This window comes from Cinclus cinclus, chromosome 5, assembly GCF_963662255.1.
Source record: "Cinclus cinclus chromosome 5, bCinCin1.1, whole genome shotgun sequence".
Classification (NCBI taxonomy): domain Eukaryota; kingdom Metazoa; phylum Chordata; class Aves; order Passeriformes; family Cinclidae; genus Cinclus; species Cinclus cinclus.
The window spans coordinates 70,479,981-70,504,989 of NC_085050.1; the positions used below are offsets into that span (position 1 = coordinate 70,479,981).

At 39.3% G+C, this 25,009-nt stretch overlaps 1 protein-coding gene across 3 annotated transcripts in view; it reads left to right on the forward strand.

Annotated features, from left to right (window-relative positions):
- Nucleotides 1-21,319, forward strand: part of PDE5A (phosphodiesterase 5A) — a 51,710-nt gene extending 30,391 nt beyond the window's left edge. For 2 of the 3 annotated variants that reach the window (XM_062494008.1, XM_062494009.1), the window contains exons 8-21: nt 1,424-1,532; nt 3,266-3,350; nt 6,133-6,308; nt 7,704-7,763; nt 10,895-11,041; nt 12,518-12,643; nt 13,888-13,982; nt 17,152-17,239; nt 18,352-18,452; nt 18,547-18,624; nt 18,954-19,017; nt 19,236-19,310; nt 19,769-19,852; nt 21,185-21,319. In XM_062494008.1, the coding sequence (XP_062349992.1) occupies nt 1,424-1,532; nt 3,266-3,350; nt 6,133-6,308; nt 7,704-7,763; nt 10,895-11,041; nt 12,518-12,643; nt 13,888-13,982; nt 17,152-17,239; nt 18,352-18,452; nt 18,547-18,624; nt 18,954-19,017; nt 19,236-19,310; nt 19,769-19,852; nt 21,185-21,319 (1,423 nt within the window). The remainder of the gene's footprint in view (nt 1-1,423; nt 1,533-3,265; nt 3,351-6,132; nt 6,309-7,703; nt 7,764-10,894; nt 11,042-12,517; nt 12,644-13,887; nt 13,983-17,151; nt 17,240-18,351; nt 18,453-18,546; nt 18,625-18,953; nt 19,018-19,235; nt 19,311-19,768; nt 19,853-21,184) is intronic. The other variant, XM_062494007.1, reaches the window with a different exon arrangement.
- Nucleotides 21,320-25,009: the final 3,690 nt, after the last annotated feature.

Below are 25,009 nucleotides of genomic sequence, written 5' to 3' on the forward strand. Positions count from 1 at the left end.
AAATAAAATGCTCTACTGTAGATATTTTGTACAGAGAGGAAACGTGTTCTGAGCCCCTTTGATGTTGTTTTGCAGTAAATATTTATTGCATTAAGTTAAATTCTGTATAATAGAGAATGGTGTCCAAAGTGTGTGACTTGACCAACTAAAAGCTGTTGAGCTGTGTTGCAGTTTTAGACAGTGTTCATCCACAAAGTACAGAGGTACAACAGCCTGGTAAGATCATAGGTGAAATAGAAAATTGCTCTTTAGTCCTCTTCTCCTCCATGAGAATGGACCCTTCCTCCTCACTATTCCTTTGGTGACTAGTTAATGGACTCAACATGTTATTTACTGGCCACGAGGAGCTTATTTCTCATACCTGATAGGGAAGAGGAGTGTTGGAGGCTTAGTTGCTGATCAGATTGTTGTTCATGAGATGACACAGTTAGATACCAAGCAAGCGCACTGTGAGTCAATCATGGCAGTTACAACTTCTGCTGTGCTTGAAGGGCACAATTTGAAGCAAGAGCAGAAATAGAATGACAGGGATTAGATGGGAAGTATTACTTTACATAATATAAGATTTCAGACTTATTATGCAATCAAGGACACTGGATCAAGCCCCAAATCAGCCTATTTTTCAGAACTGTGGGGCATTGCCTTGTATGTAAGAAATAACAAAGGATAATTCCTCTCCTCTAGCCCTGGAACATCCTTACACAAGGAGAATAATGAAAGTCAACTCCAATGTTGGAAGGAAACTTGAGGAGCTTGATAGGAATAGGTTTATAAGTAGGACACATGTCCTCCTACAAGGCAGGCAAAGGGTCTAAAAGAATTAAAATACCTTAAAGAAGTTGTGGCTAAAAAAGTGGATATGATTGATTCTGTAAAGATACTTTGTCCTGATTTGGAATAGACAGTTCTATTTCAGTAGCAGAACCTCCATGTGACTGTTTGTCTCTTTACTTTTAGAAGAGATTTGAAATGAACTTAGACACAGAAAATTCACAAGTGATACCTGATGCATTCTCTTGAACTGATATGTGAATTTCACCCAGTTTTGGTTTTTCAGGAGTACCAGATTTGTGAATGAAGTTTGTTTTCAAATAGTTCTCTATTTCTATGTAAACCCAGCTGTTCATTCTTTAGCCTTCATCTGTGTAAGCTGTAGGCAATTGTTTGTTTCTTCAGTTCCGTGATCAATGTTAATGCTGTTGAACATTAAAGAAATGGTGGAAAGCATGCACCAATCCATGCTGCAGTTTTGTGATGACAGCTGGATTAGGATGCAGGATTTGAACTAAACCTTATTATGTATCTATTGGTTTTATCTATGTATCCTTCTTTCATATGGGAAAGACATTCCCATTGCCTGCCTGGCATAACAAAATGATTCACTTTTTTGCAAAACACATAATAATAAAGTTGTATCCTTCAGGGACTATGACACAAACAAAATCAATTACATGTATGCTCAGTATGTCAAGAATACAATGGAGCCACTCAACATCCCAGATGTCTGCGAAGACAGAAGATTTCCATGGACAGTAAGTAAAATGAGCTTAGATTTGAAATTCAGAAGTGGAAAATGTTATTCTGTTTGACTTTTGAACCTTTTTTGCTTTCCCATTATTGTTTCTATCGAGGTGGCCCCAGTTGAAATGGTGCAAACATACAGCAAGTGTTGGGAGGCCCTCAGAAGCTCCTTCCCTTTTATTGTTTCCTTTCCCTTCTTGCTCTGGCAAAGATTAATGTTACAGATGAAAGTTCTTTGCTGCAGTAAAGATGGGTCAACTTCACTTTTCTTTGGGAGCTTTTGCCTAACACTTGCTCAAGTGTGAACTGGTGATGTGGTGCGTGACTGAACACAGGGATACTGGAGAGAGAGAGGAGGGAAGGTCACTTGGCAAGGCTCAGGTTCCAGTCAGGTTTCTTTCATGGTCATCATCGATAAAAAGCAAGTTTTTAATTCTGTGTTTTCCCATATTCCCAATGCAGAAATTAGAAAGATGTCTGTTCTTCCTATTATGTTTAAGCCTGTTGGCGAGAAGGTAACGAGAGGGAGAGGAGCCACTGTGGTCAGCAGATGGCTTTTTACCAAAACTTGTTCTGAGATGCAAGACAAAATGATCAGAAAATATAGTGCTCAGTGTGATTGTTGCAGGAAGTGGAAAGAAGGGGCAGGCTCATGGTAGGGAGCTGGGTTGTTTCCCTTTGTTTTCCTGTGCAAGGTTTCTTGGATGTTCTGGAGTGGGTTTCTGTGATGGATTGAGCAACACAAGAACTGAGTTCTTGGCCTAACCCTGTCTTAACTGCAAGACTGGAAGTACAGACAGAATCCAATGGCTGTACTGTATAGATTGATAATGAAAGAGGTGATACTTTTCAAGACATTTGAAAATGAAATTAATACCTTAAGACTCATCTGAACAACTGTTGTTGGAAACAGGCTGTTCAGTAGGGTTGGAGTTGCACTGATTTTTTTTTTTTTTTCCCCTGGAATTCACCTTATTTATGTTAAAGAAACCCATAAAAAGCAAAAGCAATAGTGCTTCTTAGAAGCAATCTGGGTAATGTTTTTTCAGCAACACAGAGACTGCACTTGCACTACTGCAAGAACAGGGCAAGGCGGGGCTGTAGGATAAATGTTTGGAAAGCTGATGCACCCTGACATGAGGGAAATCTCAGGTGTTGCCAGTGCCCTAGAAACCTTGGCTTGCCTCTTTCTCTGGAGGACATTCAACAGCATGCTCACTTCGTAAAAATCCTGCCAGGATACTCTCTACAGTCCTTGCACAGCACCAGAGCACAAAGCACCAGTAAAAAATAAAAATAAAACAGAGAACCTTTTGATCAGAAATATTAGCGTGTGCCTATTTCTTTATGTGTCACACACTATCAGAGATCAGACCAAAAGTACTTCTCAACAAGTGCCACATTATTCCTGGAGCAGTCAGAGCAGAGCTGAGCAGGCTTTTCTCCCCAGGTGTTGGAAAAGGAGGCATTATCTCTGTTCTATGCTTCCACTCCCCAAATCAGTTCATCTCCTGCTGTTGGAATGTGGGAGGTGCTGCCAAGTCCTGGGAAGAGTGCAGAATGCTGACCTAGCTGCAGTAGTTGCCCTGCCTGTTGTTTGTGTGCAAACTCATGGATCACCTGGTTGATTTTTGAAGGAAGATGTAAGCCAAGAGTAGTTATGGAACCCAGCTCTACAGCTTTTTCACTTCAGCCACCTGAAAAACAGCCTTGAAAACTGTAACTGTGTTTTTCTGTTTAACAGAATGACAATGTAGAAAATGTAAGTCGGAGCATCAAGAGTTTGCTGTGCACACCAATAAAAAATGGGAAAAAGAATAAAGTGATAGGTAGGTATCTTTACAAAAATAATGCTGTACATTTCATAGATGAATGTATGTGCTCCACAGTAAAATCACAGCAATGTGCAATCCCGAGCCAGGAGAGAAGATCCTTAATTCTCATGTTCTCAAGTAATACATCTACTGCAACCTTGAATATAAATTGCTCACCTAATAAGCTGCCGAAGAGTAGAGGATGAGTGTCAGTCTTTGTTCCTGGCATCACTAAGTCCCGCAAGGAAACAGAAAATAAAATATACTGATTCTTAGATAAGAGCATGGATCCAATTTCATCAGCTTTAAAAAAATTGGCAAATAAATATTAAGCGTTCCAAGAATGCCTTTTTAATGGTCTTAAAATTTTCTTTGATGGCAAAACTGCATGGCCCAATTTCTAGAGTGAATATGGTGTCCTTTTTTTTGTGAAGACAGATTTAGGCTTTCAACATCTGAGGCAGAAAGAGCAACCTCATCTTTATTTAATGGAGTTCTCTGAGATTTCTTTTGCTATTAGGCTCTTTCATGAGTTGTTCTGTTACTTTATTTAAGACCTAGAAGACCAAGATGAAGACTGAACTGTGGAGCTTTAATTAGAGATATTTCACCATACTGTGAGCTATTGATAAAATACTTGCATCTCCCTTTTTTTTTTTCTTTTTTTTTTTATTGAGGTTTTCTATTGAAGTTCAAACTGAAAGCTTCAGTCAGGCCACCTGTTTAGGTGGGCTTTTCAAATCTGAGTCATTCTCAGGGGAAAATGTTCTTTGAAGTGTTCTATGGTTTCACAATTGCCCCATGTTCAATTATTGAATAGGGCAATGTCAAGAAGTTGTCTTTGGGACAGTACCCAGAAATTCCTTTACTAATGGCTTGTATAACTATTATTACAAGTCTGGTTTCTTAAAATTATTTTTAAGATTAGGGTACCCCCAACCAGAACTTGAGAAGTGGGGTGGGGATGGGAAAAACTGTCCACACCAAACCCAAGCAAACCTTACTAGCAAGAAAGATGAAAATAACTTTTTTCTCCTGACTTGTACATTCCTTAGGTATATGGTAAAAGCTTTGTGGAATCTTGCTGTGATTTTATACCTTTGCCCTAATGAAAGATTTTGGAGTTCATTTATTTGTAATCAGTGGATCTCTTAGTGCTTTGGGGAAGTTTTTGAAAGAGGTTAAAGAGTCTTAAGTAATATACAGTATACTGCAGTTGTTTGGGGTTTTTTTTAAAGAGACATTTACGTGCAAATACTGTGTCCTTTAAGAATTCATTTACTTTTGTGGAGTATTCACTGTTGGGTCTTAATCTTTTGTTCATTACATCATAGTTGGTATGGAAATAATTATAATGTCATAAACTGTACTAAACAGAAATCTGAAAGCCAGTTTCATGGGATTTTCCTATAGAGTTTTCTCAGTCAGCTTTTTTTTTCCCCAGGGAAAGTTAATCTTGTTCCTTATTTGAATTAATCCTCTTCTGATGGGATTATACTTTTTCACTGTGATTCAATGATCCATTTCTTTCCATCTCATTCCATAAAGGTTCAGAATTCTGTTAGCAATATCCAGATACCCCAGTCCCTGGCATTACACTTAACAGCTGCAGTTATGATGGTCTTGGCCTCTTTAGAGGGGACTCTGATAGTAAGGTCCCTACAGAATGCAATTAGGAAACTGGACAATGCTGCATTTTCACCAGACATCAAAACTTGAGGCCAACATTCTTCTAAAACCACAGTTGGCATGTGTGTGCTGCCTTTTTTTTTTCCTCAGTTTTATTATCTACTATAATAGGGAAGATGTACATGTAATTTTTTTGAGAATTTTTAATTTGCAGCTGGGCTGTCTTGGCACTTAGCCAGGAAAATGCAGCTTTTTATGCTCATGGGAGTGAGAAAACATTTGGACTCCCTTAAGATAGTACTGACCCCCAAAGCAGTTTTGGCCAAAGACAACATATTCCTCTGATTCAGCTGCTGTAATTAATATTCTGGTTTCTTAGCAGGTAAAACTAAGGGAAGGTGCATTTCTGAAGTTCCCCCTGCTCACCATAGTGTAAGGGATTTAAACTGCAGCAAGGTGTGCTAGAAGTTACCTGTCAGACTTCTTCAATGACACACGCACAGAACAACACGGCAATTCTTAAAAGAAAATTAACAAATGTAAATATCAGCAAGTTTGAACCTAACAAGCTGAATTCGGTCAGATGCTTCTCAGGAAGTTCAGTAGTGTTTGGAAGAGGCTGTAATTCAACCACATCCTCAAAAAATGGGCAAGTGTACTTCAGCTTTGAACCTCAGCTCGGGTATTCCCTGTTTAGTTCATTTACTTGAAAAAAATCCTAGTATTGGCTCAAATAAGGAAGCAGAAACTCTGTGTACCACTGTTCTGACTTTCATAAATGTTCTTTTGGCATGGCTGCAGAAATTTAATTAGCCTCCAAAGGACAAATTGTCTTCAGGGATTAAATCAATCTAGAAAACTATTAATAATAAAAGTTAGGATGAAAACGACCCTAGAATTTCACAGGATAATCAAGTCTCTAAAGGCCTACATTTTTTGGTTTACAAATCCTAATAAATACTTTTCAATTTACTACATACATATATTTTAAAATATATTTTATAACTCATTGAAATTACCCTTAAAAAAAGGGAAAATCCTACAGCATTCCTATGTGTCACTTAGGTGTGTTGGTGGTTTGTACTGTAGGCTAATGTGTCCTAAACTTAATTCCCGATGGTGATATGTTTTCTGTATTGCTTCCTTTCGTTTCTGTGTCCTGACACAGGGGTCTGCCAGCTTGTGAATAAGATGGAAGAAAAATCAGGAAAAATCAAGGCTTTCAACAGAAATGATGAAGAGTTCCTAGAAGCATTCGTCATCTTTTGTGGCCTGGGGATCCAGAACACGCAGATGTACGAGGCTGTGGAAAGAGCCATGGCCAAACAGATGGTGACATTAGAGGTGAGCCCAAATCTAGGTGGTCCTTAATTAGCCCCCCAAGAGATCCTAATGTTCCCAGACCCTCTGTGCTCTGCACCTAAGTGCAGCTACTCACAGGGACACTGAAGGGAGATTGTTATCCCTCAGAAGAGCAGCATTCAGGCTGCTGAGCTGCTCAGGAGTTTTCTGCTTGTTTCTGACTCTGCCAGCAGCCTCTTTAATTTGGCATTATGTCCTGACTTCACTCCTGAGACTTAGTGGGGAGCTGGAGGCGTCTCTTCCTCTCCACGAGGCTGCACACTGGCAGCACAGTGGGTGTGTGCTGTTGTGTAGGAAGAGGGAAATGCTTTGGCATATTAAGGGGCTTCCTCTTCTTGTCTGAGGGTTTTTGTGATGATTTTGGCTCAGTCCTTCAGCCGAAGCAGTGTGAGGAGTGACAGCAGCGTTATTGTAGGTTCTCAGCAATTCCCTCAGACTCCAACAAACCATATCAAGATGAACATCATCTGGTCCCAGCCTGTGAATTGGTGCCTGTTAAGCCTCACAGCTGAAGAGGGCTTTAGTCTGAGAAGCTGAACAACTCAGGGGTGATAACTTGAAGCTGAAAGTAGAAAATCTGTAGACTTTGGATGTCCTAACATTCATTATGTAAACAGGAGTGTTTGCAGAGCTCTTAAAATGGGATTATGTGTCCTGGGGCTCCTTTACAGTTCTGAAATAAGCCTATATTAGGTCATGTTAAATAAAAAGCTGGTAAAACTGTGGTAAAAATCATTTGCCTGTATGGCAAACTGGCAATTCTGTCTCCTACTATAACGCTTCATAGATAATATAGGAGGATCCAGTCAGATTATAGGTTAGCATATATAACGGATTCTTTACAAAAGAAAATACAACTCTGTAACATTTTCATGTCATATGTTCTCAACAGTTAAAAATCTGAGTTTCTTTTTTTTTCTTTAGTTTAAAATCAACGCATTGTCTTTCAGACTTTCGTGCCAAGTTTCAGTTAGGACAAACCTTTCTTTCATGTCTGAATAAACTCGTGAAAGAATTACTGTGACAATAATGTCAGTCTCACAGTAAGAGCTGTTGTGTATTACTTGTTTTTGAAAGTGGGCCATGAAAACTTCCCTAAGAGAAAATCTGAGTTCTTTGCTCTTTTATAGAAGCTATTTGTGTTTTCTTTGCCTAATAATCTCGAGAAGCTTCAGTGCTGTGGGAGATGTGTAAAAGATGCAGATGCCTCCCTATATGCATTCAGAGAGCTCCCCTAAAACTGTCTAAGGCCCTGCATGGACAGAAGATTTCATCAGAAAATGCAGTGCAATGCTGAAAAACCTGCTTTAGGAAAAGTACCTTGTTATCACATTGTTTTTCTGTTCATTACTCAGGCCTGCTTTTTTCTTCCCATAGGTTCTCTCATACCATGCTTCTGCTGCTGAGGAGGAAACGAGGGAGCTGCAGGTAACAGTGGTAATTGAATTTTTTACTATTACTTTAGAAATATTTCTTAAGTAGAAAAACCAAGAGCAGTCCTGTACACAGATGTGATCCCTAAAGGGGCAGAAGCATATGTTCCAGAATAAAAATGACAGTGAAGCTTATAGAGATGAGTTCCTGAGTTGAATCACATTAAAAGGAAATGTTACAATGTCTATAGTGAGAGATAAAAGCTGGCCAGAGCACTGTGAGAACCACACCTGTGCTGACTGATTTTTCTCAGGAGTTTGAGACAGCCACTGATGCAATGTCAGTATCAAACTCATCATGATTAAGTATTCCAGAAGCAAAATGTTCAGAGCTCTCCCTTCTGCAGCTAAGTCTGAATGCTGCATACCTTATAGCTCTGGTACCTTTCAAACATCCCAAGTATGGGTGTAGCTTTATGGCCGTTTGTATGAATTCTGTATTGAATTTTAATGCAATGATTTCAATTTTTTTGTGGTTGCTTGGCTGTGCAGTGTCCTGTTCTGCTCACATTAAATTCTGTGTTTAGAAGCCGCTGCCTAAGGAATAACTACAGCTAGGATTTCAAGTGCATTTCAAAGCACACTGTGTGCTTAGTTTCTCCAAGCCTTTAGCAGCTGTTCCAGGGAAACAGCATCACCCCTGCTGCACAAAAACAAACGGGAGGGATGGAGAGGAAGGAAGGCATAGGGGACCCTGAGTTGGGCAGCGTGGGACTGGTCTGGCCACACAACACAAGGAGGTGTGAGACTAAGGAGATTTCTAGAATGGTGTCATACACACAGATTTTTGAACCTCAGTCCTACCAGGCTGCTGCTCATCATCAATAAAGAGCCGTGACAAGACCAGAGTGCCTCTCCTGAGGTTTCTCCTCAGGGCTTGTGGTGAAATCTTTGTGGTTCCACCATTATTCCTCAATGAAACAGAACCACAGCAAACCAAGAACTGGGCCAGTGTCAGCCTGCATGGCTTAACTGTCCACAGCTTCCTAGCACAGGTGTGTCACCCACCACTCTCTAAGGTGATACCAGAGCACAAGCACAGGCCTTTTTACTTGCACTTAGAACGTTTTTATTTCAGTTTTCATTTTTTGCACCTATATTGTTGTATAAAGATGGTGGAAATAGTTTAATTTGTTTTGCGGCTATACCTTTTGCTGCTAAATAATCTGAAAATGGATACTTATCAGGTAGTTAGACTAGAAGTTGGTTGTAGGGCTTTTGCAACTGGCACTATTCTATTCCACTAACCATCTGCCTTACAGAATAGGTTGCAGTCCAATTTTTTACTTGAATTATAACTTCCGTATACTACAGAACTGTCCTATTGCATCAGTTGCCTCCTTTGAGCCTGGGTACTGTCTGCAACCTTTGTTTTATCATCCACAGCAGATGTAACCCAGTAAAACTCTTTATAGCTGCCACACAGTGGTCCCATGTTTTCTATAGCCTTCTTTTTGCTACCAATGTATTTACAGAAACCATAGCTCAATAAATTGAAATTAAAATAGCTGATGAATTTTCATGCTGTATAACAGGAGGCAAAAGCCTCTATTGCCTTCAGTAAGTGAAAAAGGAAATAGCTAATCTGGTTAAACAGCACTATAAACTGCTATAGAGTGCAATGTTTTTATGTTTCAGCTGAAGTGAAACTTACTGTTGTGGCTGTAAAAAGGCAGGAGATCAAGGTAGGGGAAGATAAATTATGAATCAGGTGTGAGGTGTTCTTTGGAGCGCCTTGTGGGTCCTTCCAGCCCCTTTCCTTGTGAAATCCCAGCCTGCAGTTGCAGTTTTTTCATAGTTATGTCAGTAGCTTTGCTGAAAAGTTGCATCATTTACCACTGAGTATGCAGGCCTTTCATGTGCTCACAGCTGAAATCCCACATGAATCCAAACAAGGACTAAACTAAATTACTGGCACAAGAAATGTGTAAGAACGATGCATTTTCTCCCTGTGTCAATATTCTCTTGGATAATCTGTGACCTCCTGATTCTGACACACAAGGGAGAGGACAGCGAGCTGATAGGGAACAGAGGCTGGCAGCCATAATTCTATGGATTTGCATGTTACATCTACTAGTATTGTAGATTATGACAAATGGTTCCTTTTCAGTTCCTCAGCCTTCTGTGGGACACAGCTGCCCACACTGGAGAAATGTTTTCCCCTAGAATTACAAAGATGATGATAAACACAAAGGTTTAGTTCCTTCACCGTTTCAGATTGACCCAATTTTCTTCATATTGAGGTGAAACAGCTCTAAAATAGTAGCACTGAGAGCCCTACCTTTTATTCTACTGCAGAAAATGACACTAAATTTTGTTCATAGTATAAGATTAAGCCTTCATTTTGTTAGTCTAAGAGTTAATATAAGACTTATAACCTCAACACCAGTATTTTATAGGGCAACTGATGTAAGTACTCTGTATTTTGTAACTAGAAAAGGGATGTAATACATGGAGATATGAATTGCAATTAGAAAGTCAGATTTAAAAACATAGAGGAATTGGGGGGGGCAGTGTATTGTATACCTTGTAATTTTAAATTTTATTTTAAATTTCACACGGAAGGTTTATGGTTGTATGCAAACTGCACCAAAACCACTGACCACGGGTTTTAAAGATTACTGATCACAGATGAACTCTAATTTTTCAGGTTTCTAGCACTGAGACAGCTCTGCCTGTGGACATGTTCTGACTCCCATCGTGCTGAATGTGGATTCTGTTAGCAAATGTGTTTTACTGACATCTTTTTCCTCGCCATTTTTAGAAAAATGCCAGCAGTTGCAGATTTTGCTGTCTGCACATCCATAAAAACAAACACATAACTGCACTGCCTTTTCTCATTCTCCCAATTCCATCAGTACTTTTGGTTACAATTTGCCTCGGGTGATTTAGATAACCAGACTGACCAGGTAATTCTATCCTTATTCTCTTGATCTATGGTACTTGTTAAATCTAAGGTAATAAGGAAATGTTAAACAAGAGAGGCATGGGGAAGTAAATGAGAAGCAATCATCAGGTTTCAGTATCACATGTAGGTAAATTGAGTCTCTATTTCAACTAGTCTGTTGAAAAAGTGGGTATTTGTTGTGCTTTCTCTGCCCTAGTGCTAAGCTGTGTTCTCTCATTGTTCTCCAGGCTGCTGTAGTGCCATCTGCACAAACTCTCAACCTGACTGACTTCTACTTCAGTGACTTCGAGCTGTCAGACTTTGAGACAACACTGTGTACAATTCGAATGTTCACAGACCTCAACCTGGTGCAAAATTTCCAGATGAAACACGAGGTATGGTTGCTGCCAAATACTGCCCCACAGAAAGAGACAGCTTAGTTATTAGGAATTCAGAGCAGTGAAATGATCCCCATAGTAAATAGAATGGGACAGGTGTATTAAAGAGTAATTAGGAAACTAGGAAGGTATATGAAGAATTGGGGTGTGTACTCAGTTTGGTTCTACTGAAGGTTTAATAATCTTACAGTCTATGATTAATGGACTGGAAAACAATAGTGGGGAAGAAGAGGTTAGTAACTTTTCAGGAAGTGAAAAACTTATAAAGAGGACAATAACTTTGTTCACTATGCTCATATGAGGTAGTAATTATCTTAGTCTTTCCCTATAAAAGGGTAGATTAGAGATTAGGGGGACCTTCATGGTTATGGAGGTAGTAAAAACTGAAGCAGATGAAAACTTAGATGGGCTGTGGGAATTTCCCTGAAGGTTTTTACTAATACATCTGTCAGAGGTGATCAAGATGGGCAAAACAAAAAATCTCTTTAGCCTCTCCCCTCAGTGCACACGTCATCTATTTGTAGAAACCTCCATTTTTAAATGCCTTATTATTGCTTTATAACCTTTTCAATGAAACCATTAAAATGGCTATCAAAATGAAAGGTTAATTTATAGGGCTTCATAGGCAAACGCATTAGTTAAGGGAAACATGTAGTAATTTTCTACATCACCAATTTATGGCCCAGTTTAGATTAAGAGCGTTCAAGGGCCAAAAGTGCTGTATTACCTAATCTGATCTCTTGGATATCATAGTACTCATCTTTACCTCTGTAGTTAGGTCAACAACATTAAGGAATACATGTCCCAACACCAAATTACTACCTAACCTTCAGACCTGTCACTTCCTTACAAAAAAAATGTAGGAAAAACATGTGTGTGTATATATATATATTTGTGTGTATATACATAGGTAGTTATAACCCACAATTTCTAATACTCTTGAGTAAAACATCCAGGACACGCTTTCCTCCTGCATAAAAAAAAGAAACTACCCTGCAATGTAGTAATCTTCCTATCATACTTATTTGCTTTCCAAAGTCCAATTCTGCTTGGGTTTTGACAAGCTGATAGGAGGGAAAAGCTGCCTCTTCATTTTCAAAACAGCTTTTAAGAGGATACAATAATAAATAAGTTTTCTCTACTAAATATGTCATTATAAACAAGGATTTTTTTTCCCCAGGTATCTCAACATATTCTGTTTGTGACTTAACAGCAATGTTTCTGCCATTAGCATTGAGCCATTAGCAATAAAACCCCAAACCCACAAGTATTACACACTCAAATAGGAGCTCTACTAGTGGATGTAAGCCTGTTCTTATCTATGTTCACAGTTACAACCGTTTTATATTTGGACTTTAAATTGAGTTAAATGGATTCTTTCCGCAGTAAGAGTTTCAAGGGGATAAAGAAAGCTTGAATGTATTAAAAATCTGTTCTTATGAAAACACATCTCTGTGATGCTGTTTCTTGAAGGTTCTCTGCCGATGGATTTTAAGTGTGAAGAAAAACTATCGGAAGAACGTTGCTTATCACAATTGGAGGCACGCCTTTAACACAGCCCAGTGCATGTTTGCTGCTCTGAAATCTGGGAAAATTCAGGTGCATTTCCAGTTCCTCTATTAAGGTCATCTCTAATGATGCACAGCTCTGATTGTCACGTCAGAAAGATGTCCATCACTGCACGGTATTGCCAGCGGAATCTTCTGCTGAAGGCTTCTGGCCATGAGGGCTTGGTTTGTGAAGCTGCTGCCAGGGTTTTTCATTCCCCATTTCAGTTAAATTCTCTGGAAGTGGTTATCTGGATGTTCCCAATGGGAATATCTCAAATAAGGCACATGGTTATGTCCTTTTTAAAGTTAATGCTTATGCTACAAGCAAGTCAAAAAAGCGAAGAAGAAAAGGCTGACCCATTTTCAGGATGGTTCCTTAAATTTTTTCAACAGGAATTTTTTAACTTCAAATGCAGAGCTGAGTACAGCTTTAGATAAACAACAGAAGATAAAAGCATAGAGATAAATATTTAAATGTTCGTTCCAATCCTTTTGAACAAACTTTCAACCTTCCACTTAAAAAGACACCTAATAATTTAAGAAAGAACCTGATAATTCTGATTAGGGGTAGATGATCCCCTGAGTGAGATACTGATGCTAGATTGTTCCAAAACACATTTTTAGGTTTTGGTTTTATATTCTTCTAGGAAACAGAATGTTTCTGTTCATTCTGAACAAACACGTTTGTTCAGTTTGGTTACAGACACTTGTTACATGTTGGTTGATGCTGTTTAAGAGTAAGGACTTCTGAGAGCATAAATAAATCCCATTTGTAGGCCAAAACCCAATAGCAGTGAGGAAAAGACATTTCGTTCCTCTACAAACTTCATCTCATTAATGGAAATGACAAAAGGTGTTGGAAGAGACCAAGGCAAGGACATTCATCTTCCTTCCCTGTTGGAATGGACAGGGTAGTTTTGCTCTGTGTGCGGTCTACCAGTCTCTGATGATCCTGATAGTTGGGCTGCTATTTTTGGAATCCTGACAGTCTCCACTGCAATTTCCATAAATTGTTTATTCTTAACTACACTGGATTCACTCCCTGCTGATTCTCATGTCCTAGATTCTGGAGTCTGAACAGCACTGAACATCAGTCAATTTTTTTATAGTTTGAGGGGAAAGGCAAGCATTGGGAGATGGATCCTCCTAGCAGAAACACAAAAGCAATCATTTCCAAACTGAGTTGTCTTTTGACTGCACTAAGAACAGGCCTCATTATTTAGAAAGCAGCTGTAAAACACGTTGTAGTAAATAAATCCACAACTCACCTGTGGCATCACTCTTTGCATACAGAGTAAACTGACTGACTTAGAAACGCTGGCTTTGCTGATAGCGACTCTGAGCCACGATCTGGACCACAGGGGAGTGAACAACTCTTACATACAAAGGTAAGCAGGTAAATAAAAACAAATGAGTGAGCAAACCAAGCACAGAGCTGGATTAGGTACAGCCTGACTGCTTTGATGATGGGGGGCTGCGCAAAGGAGCGGGTTTTGCACAAAGCAGAAAGAACAGGCACAGCCTCAGTTGCTGATGAAGTGAACCCTTTGCTGTGCAGGGACAATGTTTTCCTGCTCCCATTCCCGAAGTCTCCTCCCCCATTTCCCATAAAGAGACAGCAAAAGGCTGCAGCTTCCGAGGGACAGGGTGTAGGAAACGTGCAGCTTTTCAGGTCACTCCCTGCCCCATCCAGCTGCTCCCTTCTCATCTGGGCCAGCGCAGCACTGGGATCTGCAGCCCTGGCACAGAGGTGTCTCCCCACTGTTCTGAACTCATACTGTTTTACTCTTGGTGGAGCCACGTTTTTCCAGAATTCTAAGTTGTTTAGGAAGTTACATGGTTAAAATCACATTTCAAATGTATGGCTGTTTTGCATTGATTGTGGGTTATCTGTACTCTAACTTGGATTCAATCTGGAATTACAGACAGGCCTGTACAATACAAAAAGGCAAAATACATTTAAAACATCAAAAAAATTTTACCGAACAAAATATCTTGGTTTGATGTTATCAAAATGAAATATTTGAACAAGTCTAAAATTTTCCCTGTATTCTAATTTTTAACTAAAGATACTGGGTTTTTACAATTTATTAGTAGTTTTAAATCTGCCCAATCCAGTGCATTTGATATTACTTGAAATAACATACAAGTCTTCAGTTGATTTAAAGTGGGGCTTAGTGTGACTCCTGTGATAAGGGCAGTGTGTCCTGATCTGACCAGAGATGGGCAAAAGATGCCCAGAAATGTGTGCTTGTATCATCTTCGGGCAGAACTGGAGAATGGTTTTGAAGTGACCTGTGAAGAAGTGGTCTGTTGTTCTTACTGTGTGTAAAGTAAGGTAGTAGAGGAGGGAAAAGCTTGTTTAAGGCACAGAATACTGAAAAGCAGAAAATAAGTAAGCTGAAGCAGAACTCCTGCATATCAGTGTTAGATGTTTGGAGTAACACTGAGTGATGTGTAAAGAAGAAAAAAACCCAAACAAACTCCACAACATCAGAAGAGTGACCTTTTTCTAGCTTGGTAATAGAGGATTCCAGCAGTAACTGTAGCCTTGCAGTGATTGGAACTAGTTAGCATTCTTTGCTTTATTTATTTAAAAATAAATTTCCTGGAAGACATCTGGAGATGCGTCATCTCCTCTCAAAAATGTCCTGGGAAAGTGTCATAGACAGCAAAATCTAACGTTTACACATGCTGTAAAGCTGAGAGGGCTATAGCTTAATTCCTTTCTCAGTAGAAAGTTCCAGTAATATCTTTTTCATTAAACCTGAAAAGTTTTTATTTTGAGGAACAGATCCCATTTGTTGTTTCCTTTGAAGCAGGGAGAGTGGGTGTTCAGTGTATGCTTCTTTTCTTATGCAGCAGGGTTTCAGAAATTGAAATGGTCCTGGCCATAGGAGTTACAGAAAGGGAACTGCTTGAAGGCCTTTTGGTAGTTATGCAGGGGGGTTATTTTCTTTTTGCTCCAATCCCACATGCCAAGTGGGAAGCACTTGGAAGTCGGCATAACCCTGTGCTCAGACAGCCAGGAGGGTGCCCTTGGGCCTGGAGTAGGGGTTTGACAGAAGTGCCACTACGGAAGTTGGACCTGAATTTATTTCCAGCCCCGGCCAGGGTGCGTGAGTGCTAAGCAAGATCTAGTTTGGAGCAGTACTTGGGAAGATAACCCAAGAGATTTCTCAGGTATTTCTTTCTGCAGTCACGATGGAACTCTAGGAGATGCAATATGCATCCCACTTAGTTCAATGGGAATTTCACCCAGCATGTTGGCACCATCCTGTAGTTTGTTTCCTTACTGAAACACACGAGTACATTTGTTCTATGCCCCTTTTGTGGTCATCTCAGAGGAGGTGCTGGGCAGCCAGCCCATATTCCTCAGGGCCTTGCATCCTTTAATCTCCCTTTCTGGGTTTTTTGTTTGTCTTTCCCTCTTTCTCTCCACATTTTTGTGCTTCTTAAATCCCCAAAGTCTCCTCTTAGAACTTTTATTTGAGCCTCTGTGCGCTCACTCACACAGGGACCCAATCCTGCACCCATTAAGTCATGTGAATGGTCCTAAACCATACAGAAAATCTCATGGAATTATATGCCAAAAAAGAGCTACTGGCATGATTAAACATTGGTAGGTCAGATTATAATTAGAGTAATAAGTCCAGGATCATGTGCAAAATAGACTTCCAAAATAATCCAGATTTAGTTGAGGAGATTACATGTGCAATGTGGGACCAGGGGGTGAAAAATAAGACAGGGCAGCAAAAGCCAAGAACTGTATTACTCAACAAGGAACAGGGAGAAATGGGGAATTGTCAAGAGAGGAGGAGGGCTAAAGATGTACTTTAACTAAAGCTACTCAAACAGCAAATTCAATTTTCTAGACTAAGATAGTTTCAGATTTTGCATTAAGGTATTTTTAAGTTGTGTACCTACACAATTGGTTTCCTGCTATTTTTCACTGTCTGTAGTACAATCAGTGTCACTGTTGGCCTCTAAGCAATTTCCCTTTTGGATTTTACCCTGGGCAAAGAGCAGCTAACAATGTTGTAGTAGTTTGGTCATGACAACAGTGGTGATGAAGCACCAGTACAGTTACTAACACCAATAAAGTACTTGATCAGAATTTTTTTGGGCCCAGCACCATATTGCACTGAGTTTAGCAAGAATTTTTCCATTAATAGTGGGTTTCCTATTAGGTTTTCATTATTTCTTAAAAGCTCAGCAGCTGAGATGCCTGAATAGGCCAGCTGGGTGTTTAAGAACATGTTACAGAAACTAAAACTGTTTCCTAAACTGTGCTTGTGAATGAACTCTTCATGTTACCTTTGCTCTCTATACAGGAACTTTGACTCCTTGTGAAACCTTGCATTGCCTTCTCACTCTGTGCATGCAGCTGCTCTCTACAGGTAGAGAAGGCAGAAAACCAGAGCTGTCAGTGCTCTGATGAAGGAACAGCATTATCTTTTCATCCATAGTCCTACAAAGAGGATGTTAAAAGGGAAGTTATTTCTGGACCACTAATATATTTGTCTAATTTGATTTCTCCCTCCTTTTCTTCCTCAGAAGTGAACATCCACTGGCTCAGCTGTATTGCCACTCAATCATGGAGCATCATCATTTTGATCAATGCCTCATGATCCTGAATAGCCCAGTGAGTGCCACCTTCCTGTGTATGCTGAAGGAAACTATTTTACTTTCTATTTTTAGCTTCTGGATAGAATCCCACCCTTATATGTTCTTAAGTGCTCCTTTTTCCTTTTTGGGTAAAGAAAGCAAATGCAGCAACATGGAAATCACAATTCTGTTGCTGAGTGCCACCAAAGCCTTCCAATTGCTTCCTGATAAGGGAAGCCTTCCTAACATCCTTCTGAGTACCTGCTTCCTTGGTCCAAAGGAAACAAAAGGCTTTGCTGCCATTTTGATGAGCTCTTAGGAGCCACCAAACCCCAGTCCTTCCTCTCCTTTCAGAAAACATTCCTGCCTACACATACACAAAGCAGCCCTGATGAGACCAAACCAAACACTGCACATGTTGACATTCCAAAGTGAAGCCAAACCCAAGTTTAGTAAATATGCAAGTAAAACTGCATTCTTCTTGTTTGACGCTATTAACTAATTCTCAAGACCAGTTATTTAGCATTCACAATCCTTTCAAAGGACTGTTCCTGTTGTGCCACAGGTTGTGGTACTTCTGCCATCCTTTGTACTGTAGTGATCCTTTCCTACTGAGATATACAAATAGGGAAAAAATAATTGAGGTGAGTTCCATTTCACCAGCTCTGCAAGTGCTTTGGTTTAACAGGGGGCTGCTGAGCTCATATTTCTATTTAATAACTTTCTGTGCTGCTTCATAAAAGGAAAATATTTTCATTTACTAGAGGTTTATGGGTAGGTATGGGGATCTGCTGTAAATCTGCTTCAGGGAGAGCGGAAGGAAGCAGAGGAAAGAAGCTGTGATGCAGCCAGTGACAAATGTAATTTTAATGAATGAAATGGACTTGAAGGCATTGATGTTGCTCTGCTTGCAGTTTCGTTTTGTAATAGTCAGTGATGCTGCTGCTGTGCAGCTTTCTGCCATTACTCAAGAAGACTGGAATTTTTATTTTTAAACTAGGGAATCTGCAAGAGGAAGGAGGGTAAAAGAATGACCTCAGATATCAGCAAGCAACTCGTAATGATTTGGTAATTTAGAGACACTTTATCAAACTGGTTTGCTGTTGCCCATTTTACTGATAGCACTGTTTTTGTTGTTTTTTTGTGAAGGGAAATCAGATTCTCAGCAGCCTTTCCATTGAAGAATACAAGGCTACACTGAAAATGATAAAACAAGCCATTCTTGCCACAGATCTGGCACTATACATCAAGTAAGTCAGAGGAAACTTTGGCTAGTTAATCACTGCTGGATATTAGCATCACCTCAGCATCCTGCAAAATGTTTTGTTTTAACTTCTTTTAAAGGAGGAGAGGAGAATTTTTCGAACTTCTAAGGAAGAAGCAGTTTAATTGGGAAGATCCCTCACAAAAGGAGCTATTTTTGTAAGTAAAAGTGGAATAATCAAGAAGCCAGTTAATATTACTGGCTACCCAATTTCCCACGCTGTGTTGCTGTGAACTTCATTAAACCCAGGCATTGTCACACAGGTCACTGAACTCCCTGGCTGTGAACTACTGAATGTGTGACCTGTGTAAGAAACTTGGTTTCATAGCACATGGAGTTTACATTTATAACTTTGCTTTAGTTTCATTTGTTTTTCTGACTTGAAATTCCCTGAAGTTCTATGTTCTGTTTTACCAGTCACTCGACTTGGTGGCTACATGTATTTCACCTAAAGTAATTTATCCCTTTCTTTCTGCTTGCTCTGCAGAGCAATGCTGATGACTGCTTGTGACTTGTCAGCCATAACCAAACCATGGCCAGTTCAGCAACGGGTATGTGTTGAGTTTTTAAGATCTCCTAAATGCAAACTGCATTAAAGTTCATTTCCTCCACCCAGCCTTTACTGCAAAGGCAGTGGTGGAATGCTGAGCTGGAGTCTCACAATGGGGTTGGGGCTAATATGATATATCCTAAGGAGGGATAGGAACCATTCTTGTTTGTAGGTAGCAAGCAAACTTGTAGAGCTCTCAGTGAGTGCAGTCTCTTACAGATTGCTGAGCTTGTGGCTACAGAGTTCTTTGATCAAGGAGATAAAGAGCGGAAGGAACTCAACATAGAACCCACGGTGAGTGGCAGATTCACCTCTTGCAAAAATGTCTTTTGGAAACAGCACTTAAAATTTCTCCCACTGACCACAGTACAGGACCAGCTCCTTCCCTAGGGGTTCTGAAACACCAGTAGTGTGTCATTATCTCGGAACCAGAAGAACAGACAGTATTATTTCCTTTAAGTCAGTGTTATTAAATGGGCTAGGAAATACATTGTTTAATTGGTACCCATTTGCAGCTATCCAAACCCAGGAAGTCTGCCTGTTTATTTGGGTTCTGTCAGCCCAAAGCCAGTTTCCTGAGGGGAGTCATGCAGTCCAATGCCCTTCACTGCAACATCTGTAATGATTCCCTGCTGTGCTGAGCTTGCTGTGCTGTTTAAGGTGCTGCTTTTTAATTCCAGACTGTCTCTTTTGGCTGGGGTTTTTTTATTTAATGCGTTTAAATACAGAGCTTGTTTACTTATTATCTGCAGGATTTAATGAACAGAGAGAAGAAAAACAAAATTCCCAGCATGCAGGTTGGATTCATAGATGCTGTTTGTTTGCAGCTGTATGAGGTATGGTGACTAAGGAAGAACAGCAAATATCTGAAACCAGAGCTGCTCACTGGTAGACACAGATTTACAATCAGAATAAAAATCAAATTAAAATCTAGCCCCTTAGTTGGAAAATATTTATTTCGTATTACATATTGTTCATTATTCTGTTGAAGAATTTTTTTAGTTTTTATAATTAGTTGTGTATTTGTCTGATTAATATATTTAGTCACAATCTTTTTAAAACCTAATTAAAATGCTGTGCTCTATGCAATTGGTGTTATGTCCCTGGGTTATATTCTGGATTATCAGGGGAAGTCACAAAACTAATGCTTTGACCTCTAGGGAAAGAATAGTATCCAGGCAGTACACTGATAGAAAATGTTTCAAAGTTATAAAGAATCCAGAATTCATCATACAAAAGGTGATGTGATATGTATAGGAACTGTATGCAATTTTAACACTTCCCATCCCATTCTTCTGTTTTGTCACACACCAAAGCATTGCACGAGATAGTTCACTGAAATGCTTTTTTGTTCTGGTCACAAACTGTATGAGAAGCTCCTTGGTCAAACTGCAGTGTGCAACACAACATGACTTCTGGGGTTTTTTTAAACCAGTAAAACATCAGAGTGAAAGTCTTGTTTATTTGAACTGTAGCAAGTATTTTACAGAAATCAAGGTGAGAAAAAGGAAGGAGATGAAGAGATAACCAAACTCTTAAGAACCTTCCAGTTTGAGGAACCAGATGATGACTTGAATTTTTCCCTTTGACATGATAAACTTTTCTAAAAAGAATGCATAGTCACCAGTTCAGAGGAAACGGGATAGAGGAAGGGAGCTACTAGCTGCTGCTCCTGAAAATCAAGTGTTTCTGTGCTGTAGAAACTGTTAGGAAAATAAGGCAGCCTTTGCTTTGAAGCCTCAGAAAAACTGTCTCCAGTAGAAGATGAGTGTCTCTGCAGAGGTACAGACAGAGAACTCTTGAACAGAACACCTGAGCAGGCCTGAATGCCCACAGTTCTAGAGCCTGAATATCTATATTTCTTCCTTTTAGAGGAGAGCTGTAGCTTTTCATTTATTTAAAAACCAGAAAAACTGCAGTTATTTACTCTGAAATATGCACTGCTGTTTATATCTACAGTTACCAAGTGATCCTAGTCTAAATTGTACCTGGCCCTTGTGTTAGGTAACCAGTGCAATGAATGATCTACAGGTATTCCCCTAAGTTCAGACATCTGAAAGAAATACAAGAGACGTGTTTCATTCTCCATTTTTAATTTAAAAATTAAACGCAATCTGTTATGAAAAAATGGAACGCAATCTGTTTTCAATGTTCTCAATTTATTTCAGGCACTAACACACGTGTCAGAGGCCTGTTCACCTTTGCTGGATGGCTGCAGAAAAAACAGGCAGAAATGGCAAGCCTTGGCTGAGCAGCAAGAGAACCTGATAAATGGAGAAAGCAACCAAGGCAAACGGAACTGAGATGCTGATTTCACCACCACAAGCTCAAGTTCACGTAGGAGACACAGTAATAGGGGAGTTGTGCATTTTGCTAAACACTGTATGAATTTGGCTTCTGTTTTGCCACTGCTGTATTATTTTTTCCACATTTCAAGATATAGCATGACAGTGTAGATGCCAAGCTTATCTGAAGACAGTATGTTTCTTTTATTACATTAGACTGAGATGGAAAAGAAGACCTGCAGGGGTGGTTTTTGCTGCCCCACCCCAAAAGAAGGTACTGGTGCAGGCGCTGACTGTGCCTGAGAGCCTGTTGCTTTACAGATGTACATAGTTCTTTGGTGATGGTGTTGTGGCCAGTATCTGAAAGACTACTGCATTTTGCACCTTTTCTCTCCCTCCTCCCATCTTGCTCTGTTATGTTCTAGAAGTATTGAGCAGTCTTGCCTGTTCTCTTTCTGGAGGTTCATAGAAAAGACTGGGACTCACTCTGGAGAGCCTATTCCAGCATAAACCATTGCTAACCTCTCAGAAAGCAGAACTGGGGGATCTAAGGTGAAAAGCCCCAAAATCTGTGCACCCAGTAGGGTTGGGGTTTTTTCCATATTAGATGGACGTCTTAGCAAATGTGTTATTCCAGCTGAAGAAACTTCTAAGACCCCTGAGTATTACTAAGCAATGTGAGTTTTGTGGTAGAGGTGTCAGAGTTATCCATGGCCAATGGAAACTGCTTGAAGACTGATGAAATGTCCCCACGTAGCTGACAGGCTGCCATGGAAGAATGGCTCCCACAGAAAGCTGCAAGAAACACGCAGAGAAATGGAGACAAAAGAGGATGGGTTTTGTACGCTGGTTTTAACTTCCTTTGGAAGTTGATTTTAACGTCATCCGACCAACAGACTGGATGACAGGCAGAAGAGAATGACTGCGAGAGCAAGAGGTGGAAAGCTGAATCAGAATGATGCAGGAAGAGCAACGTTCCTGGTGACCATCAGTGACTGATTCTTCAGGCCAGTGTTACTATGAAATGGCTATGACCACTTAGAAGAAAGTTTTATGTTAATATCTCTTAAAAAATAATTTTCAACATGAGTTAAAAGTGATCAGTCATAGTGTCTTGAAGAAATAGGAAAAAATACCAAAAGCAAAAATAGCCAAGAGTGCTACAGGGATCTGCCATTTGTATGTGAGGCATTAACTTGGTGAAAAATAAGCAATCAAATAACTTGCATTAGTAAAAACCAAAATTGGTGTATTATTTAAATGAAGATGATTAATAAAAATGGCTTTGAATTGGGAACCAATGGAAAAAACATATGCATTGGACAAATCCCAAGAGAAGAATATAAGGAGAGTGTACTAGTTTTTAGGTAGACAGGATAAGGAGATGAATGTCAGCAGCCCAAAATGCATTAGCAGCACATGTAACTTTGGCTGCACAGAGACACATGACATGTTCTAGTTTTTTAACCTGTAATAATGTTTGTTTGGGGTTTTTTGGTTTTGTTTTTTTTTTTTCAGTTAAAATCAGCAATTGTGTTTGGCAAAAGTAGCACATTTGGCATTGCACTCTGAAGTGTGGGAATTGAGTTCTATCACAATAACCCAGGAACTTCCAGTTGCAAACTGCAGTAAATACTTCTTCCTAGGAGATTGTCAACCCAACTCTTAAGAGCTGGTCAGAAAGAGGGAAAACTCCCTCTTTTTATCAATTTCTTCATTTAGATAAATGATGCCAGAAGCTAAGAAAAGAGGAAGCAAGTGTTTCCAAATGTTTGATGATAGTGAGTTATAAAGTTGATATTTTTTAAAATGTAGAACAAGGTATTCTGACAATCAGCAGCATTTCTGCCACCCTAAATTATTTGTCACTGATTAAATCCCATCTCAAACTTCTCTAGTGAGCACCAGTAATAAATTATTGCAGCTGTGAATTTGAAAACATTTTTCTACAGAATTATTTCTCCTTATTCTTTCCCAACAAAATAAAAAAACCCAATATTTAAACAGTCACCAGGAATTCCAGGCCTGTTGTTTTGCAGTATTCCATGTGTGTATTTCTATGCATGCACAGTATGCAATAACAGCAGCCTGCCCCCCCTCAACCCAACCCCCCCCAAAAAAGGTTTTAGGTACTTTTTGATAAATAGAAAACTTTGCTTCAGGATTTGCATAGTCCTTGTATAGTCTTTTCCTTGAGTGCTTGAGATGATAAAATATAATTATTATGCTAACTGATGAGATAAATATTTAATATAAATAGGAATATATATGTATATAAAGGTGTGATCTTGCTATTGTGGTTGAGACTAGTAACTCATGGTGATGACACAGCAGATAATGATGATGATATCACAGTGCAGTGATGTAATTTTGACATGAATATTCCAGTATTTTTTTGCTACATTGTGTGTTCAGCAAAGCTTTATTATAACTAAATTGATAAATGCTACAAATGAGTGCTGGATTCATATCTTTGACTTGAAAAAAAGGGCATGATGTTACATTTTTTAAAGACTGACTTAAAATGAACATTATGAAAACTATAAAGTATGTGCATATATTTAATTACATATCTGTACACATAGTTCCCATAGAACCTCTTCCACCTTACATGTAGGAACATAGACATAAACACAGTTCCTAGTAATTAAACATTTAAATATCATAACATATCTGTATCTGTATATATTTCTACAACACCAAAGCCTTTAAACTACTGGTTTAAGTACCTTAAAAGCATAGAGTGCTGTATTTCATGTAATACAAAGCCTTTCCATAGTGCTTTCCTCTGCCTGAAGGTAAAGCAGAGAGTGCTGGTTCTGTGTCATGGCTTTGTTTCAGTCACTTGCAGAAACTGCTCCTTCCTTTCAGAATGTAGGTAGGGGACAATATGGGGGGAAAAAGCCCCAAACCTAGCCTGGCTACAGGTTTGCTGCTGGAAGTTCACTGTCTTAAGATTTGAACATTTTCAAAGCTAGCTGGTGGATTTACTGCCACGCAGCTTTCATTATTTTAATCGAGAGCTGTGTGTCTCATTATTTCAGTCAGCTCTCAAATACAGTCTCCCCAATTTATGATGTCTAGCTGTAGCAATCAGTGTGGCTTACACAAGAAACCAGCTGAAATGGAGTTGATCACTTTGTCAGTTCAGCCTTAGGTTCATTGAAACCATTGTCACAGGTGAGATTTAAATCTCTGGATACAAGAATTTGTCCCACTTAATACTCCTCTCAATGAAGGCAACTCAGTATTCTGCTTGACCTCAGATACAAACATGTTTTCTGTCAAACTCACTCCACAGCACAGTTTAATGCTTAAAGTACACTTGTATTTCTTGGTTTGTTCTAAAATAGAAATCACTAATGTTAACATCCACAAAATTACTGATTAACCCTACCTCTTCTAATTCCAGATAGCAGTGAGGCTCTTGAGCTGTAGGTACTACTTCTTTTCCAGGAAATGAGCCAGACATGAAATATTAGCTGCAGAAGGCCTAGGTTTTCTATTATCTCACACAGTTAAAGAAAGTGGAGGGAAATAATGTAATGCTGATTTTGGAGATGGTGTTAATTTTTAATTAGAAGTAGTTTATAGTTAAAAGTAGATAACTTATATCTTCACAGAGCACGTGTAGGAGTGAGCTACTGATAAAAGGAAACAATTTCACTGATGATCAGCTGATTTATCCTTAGAAGAGAGAACCAAAGC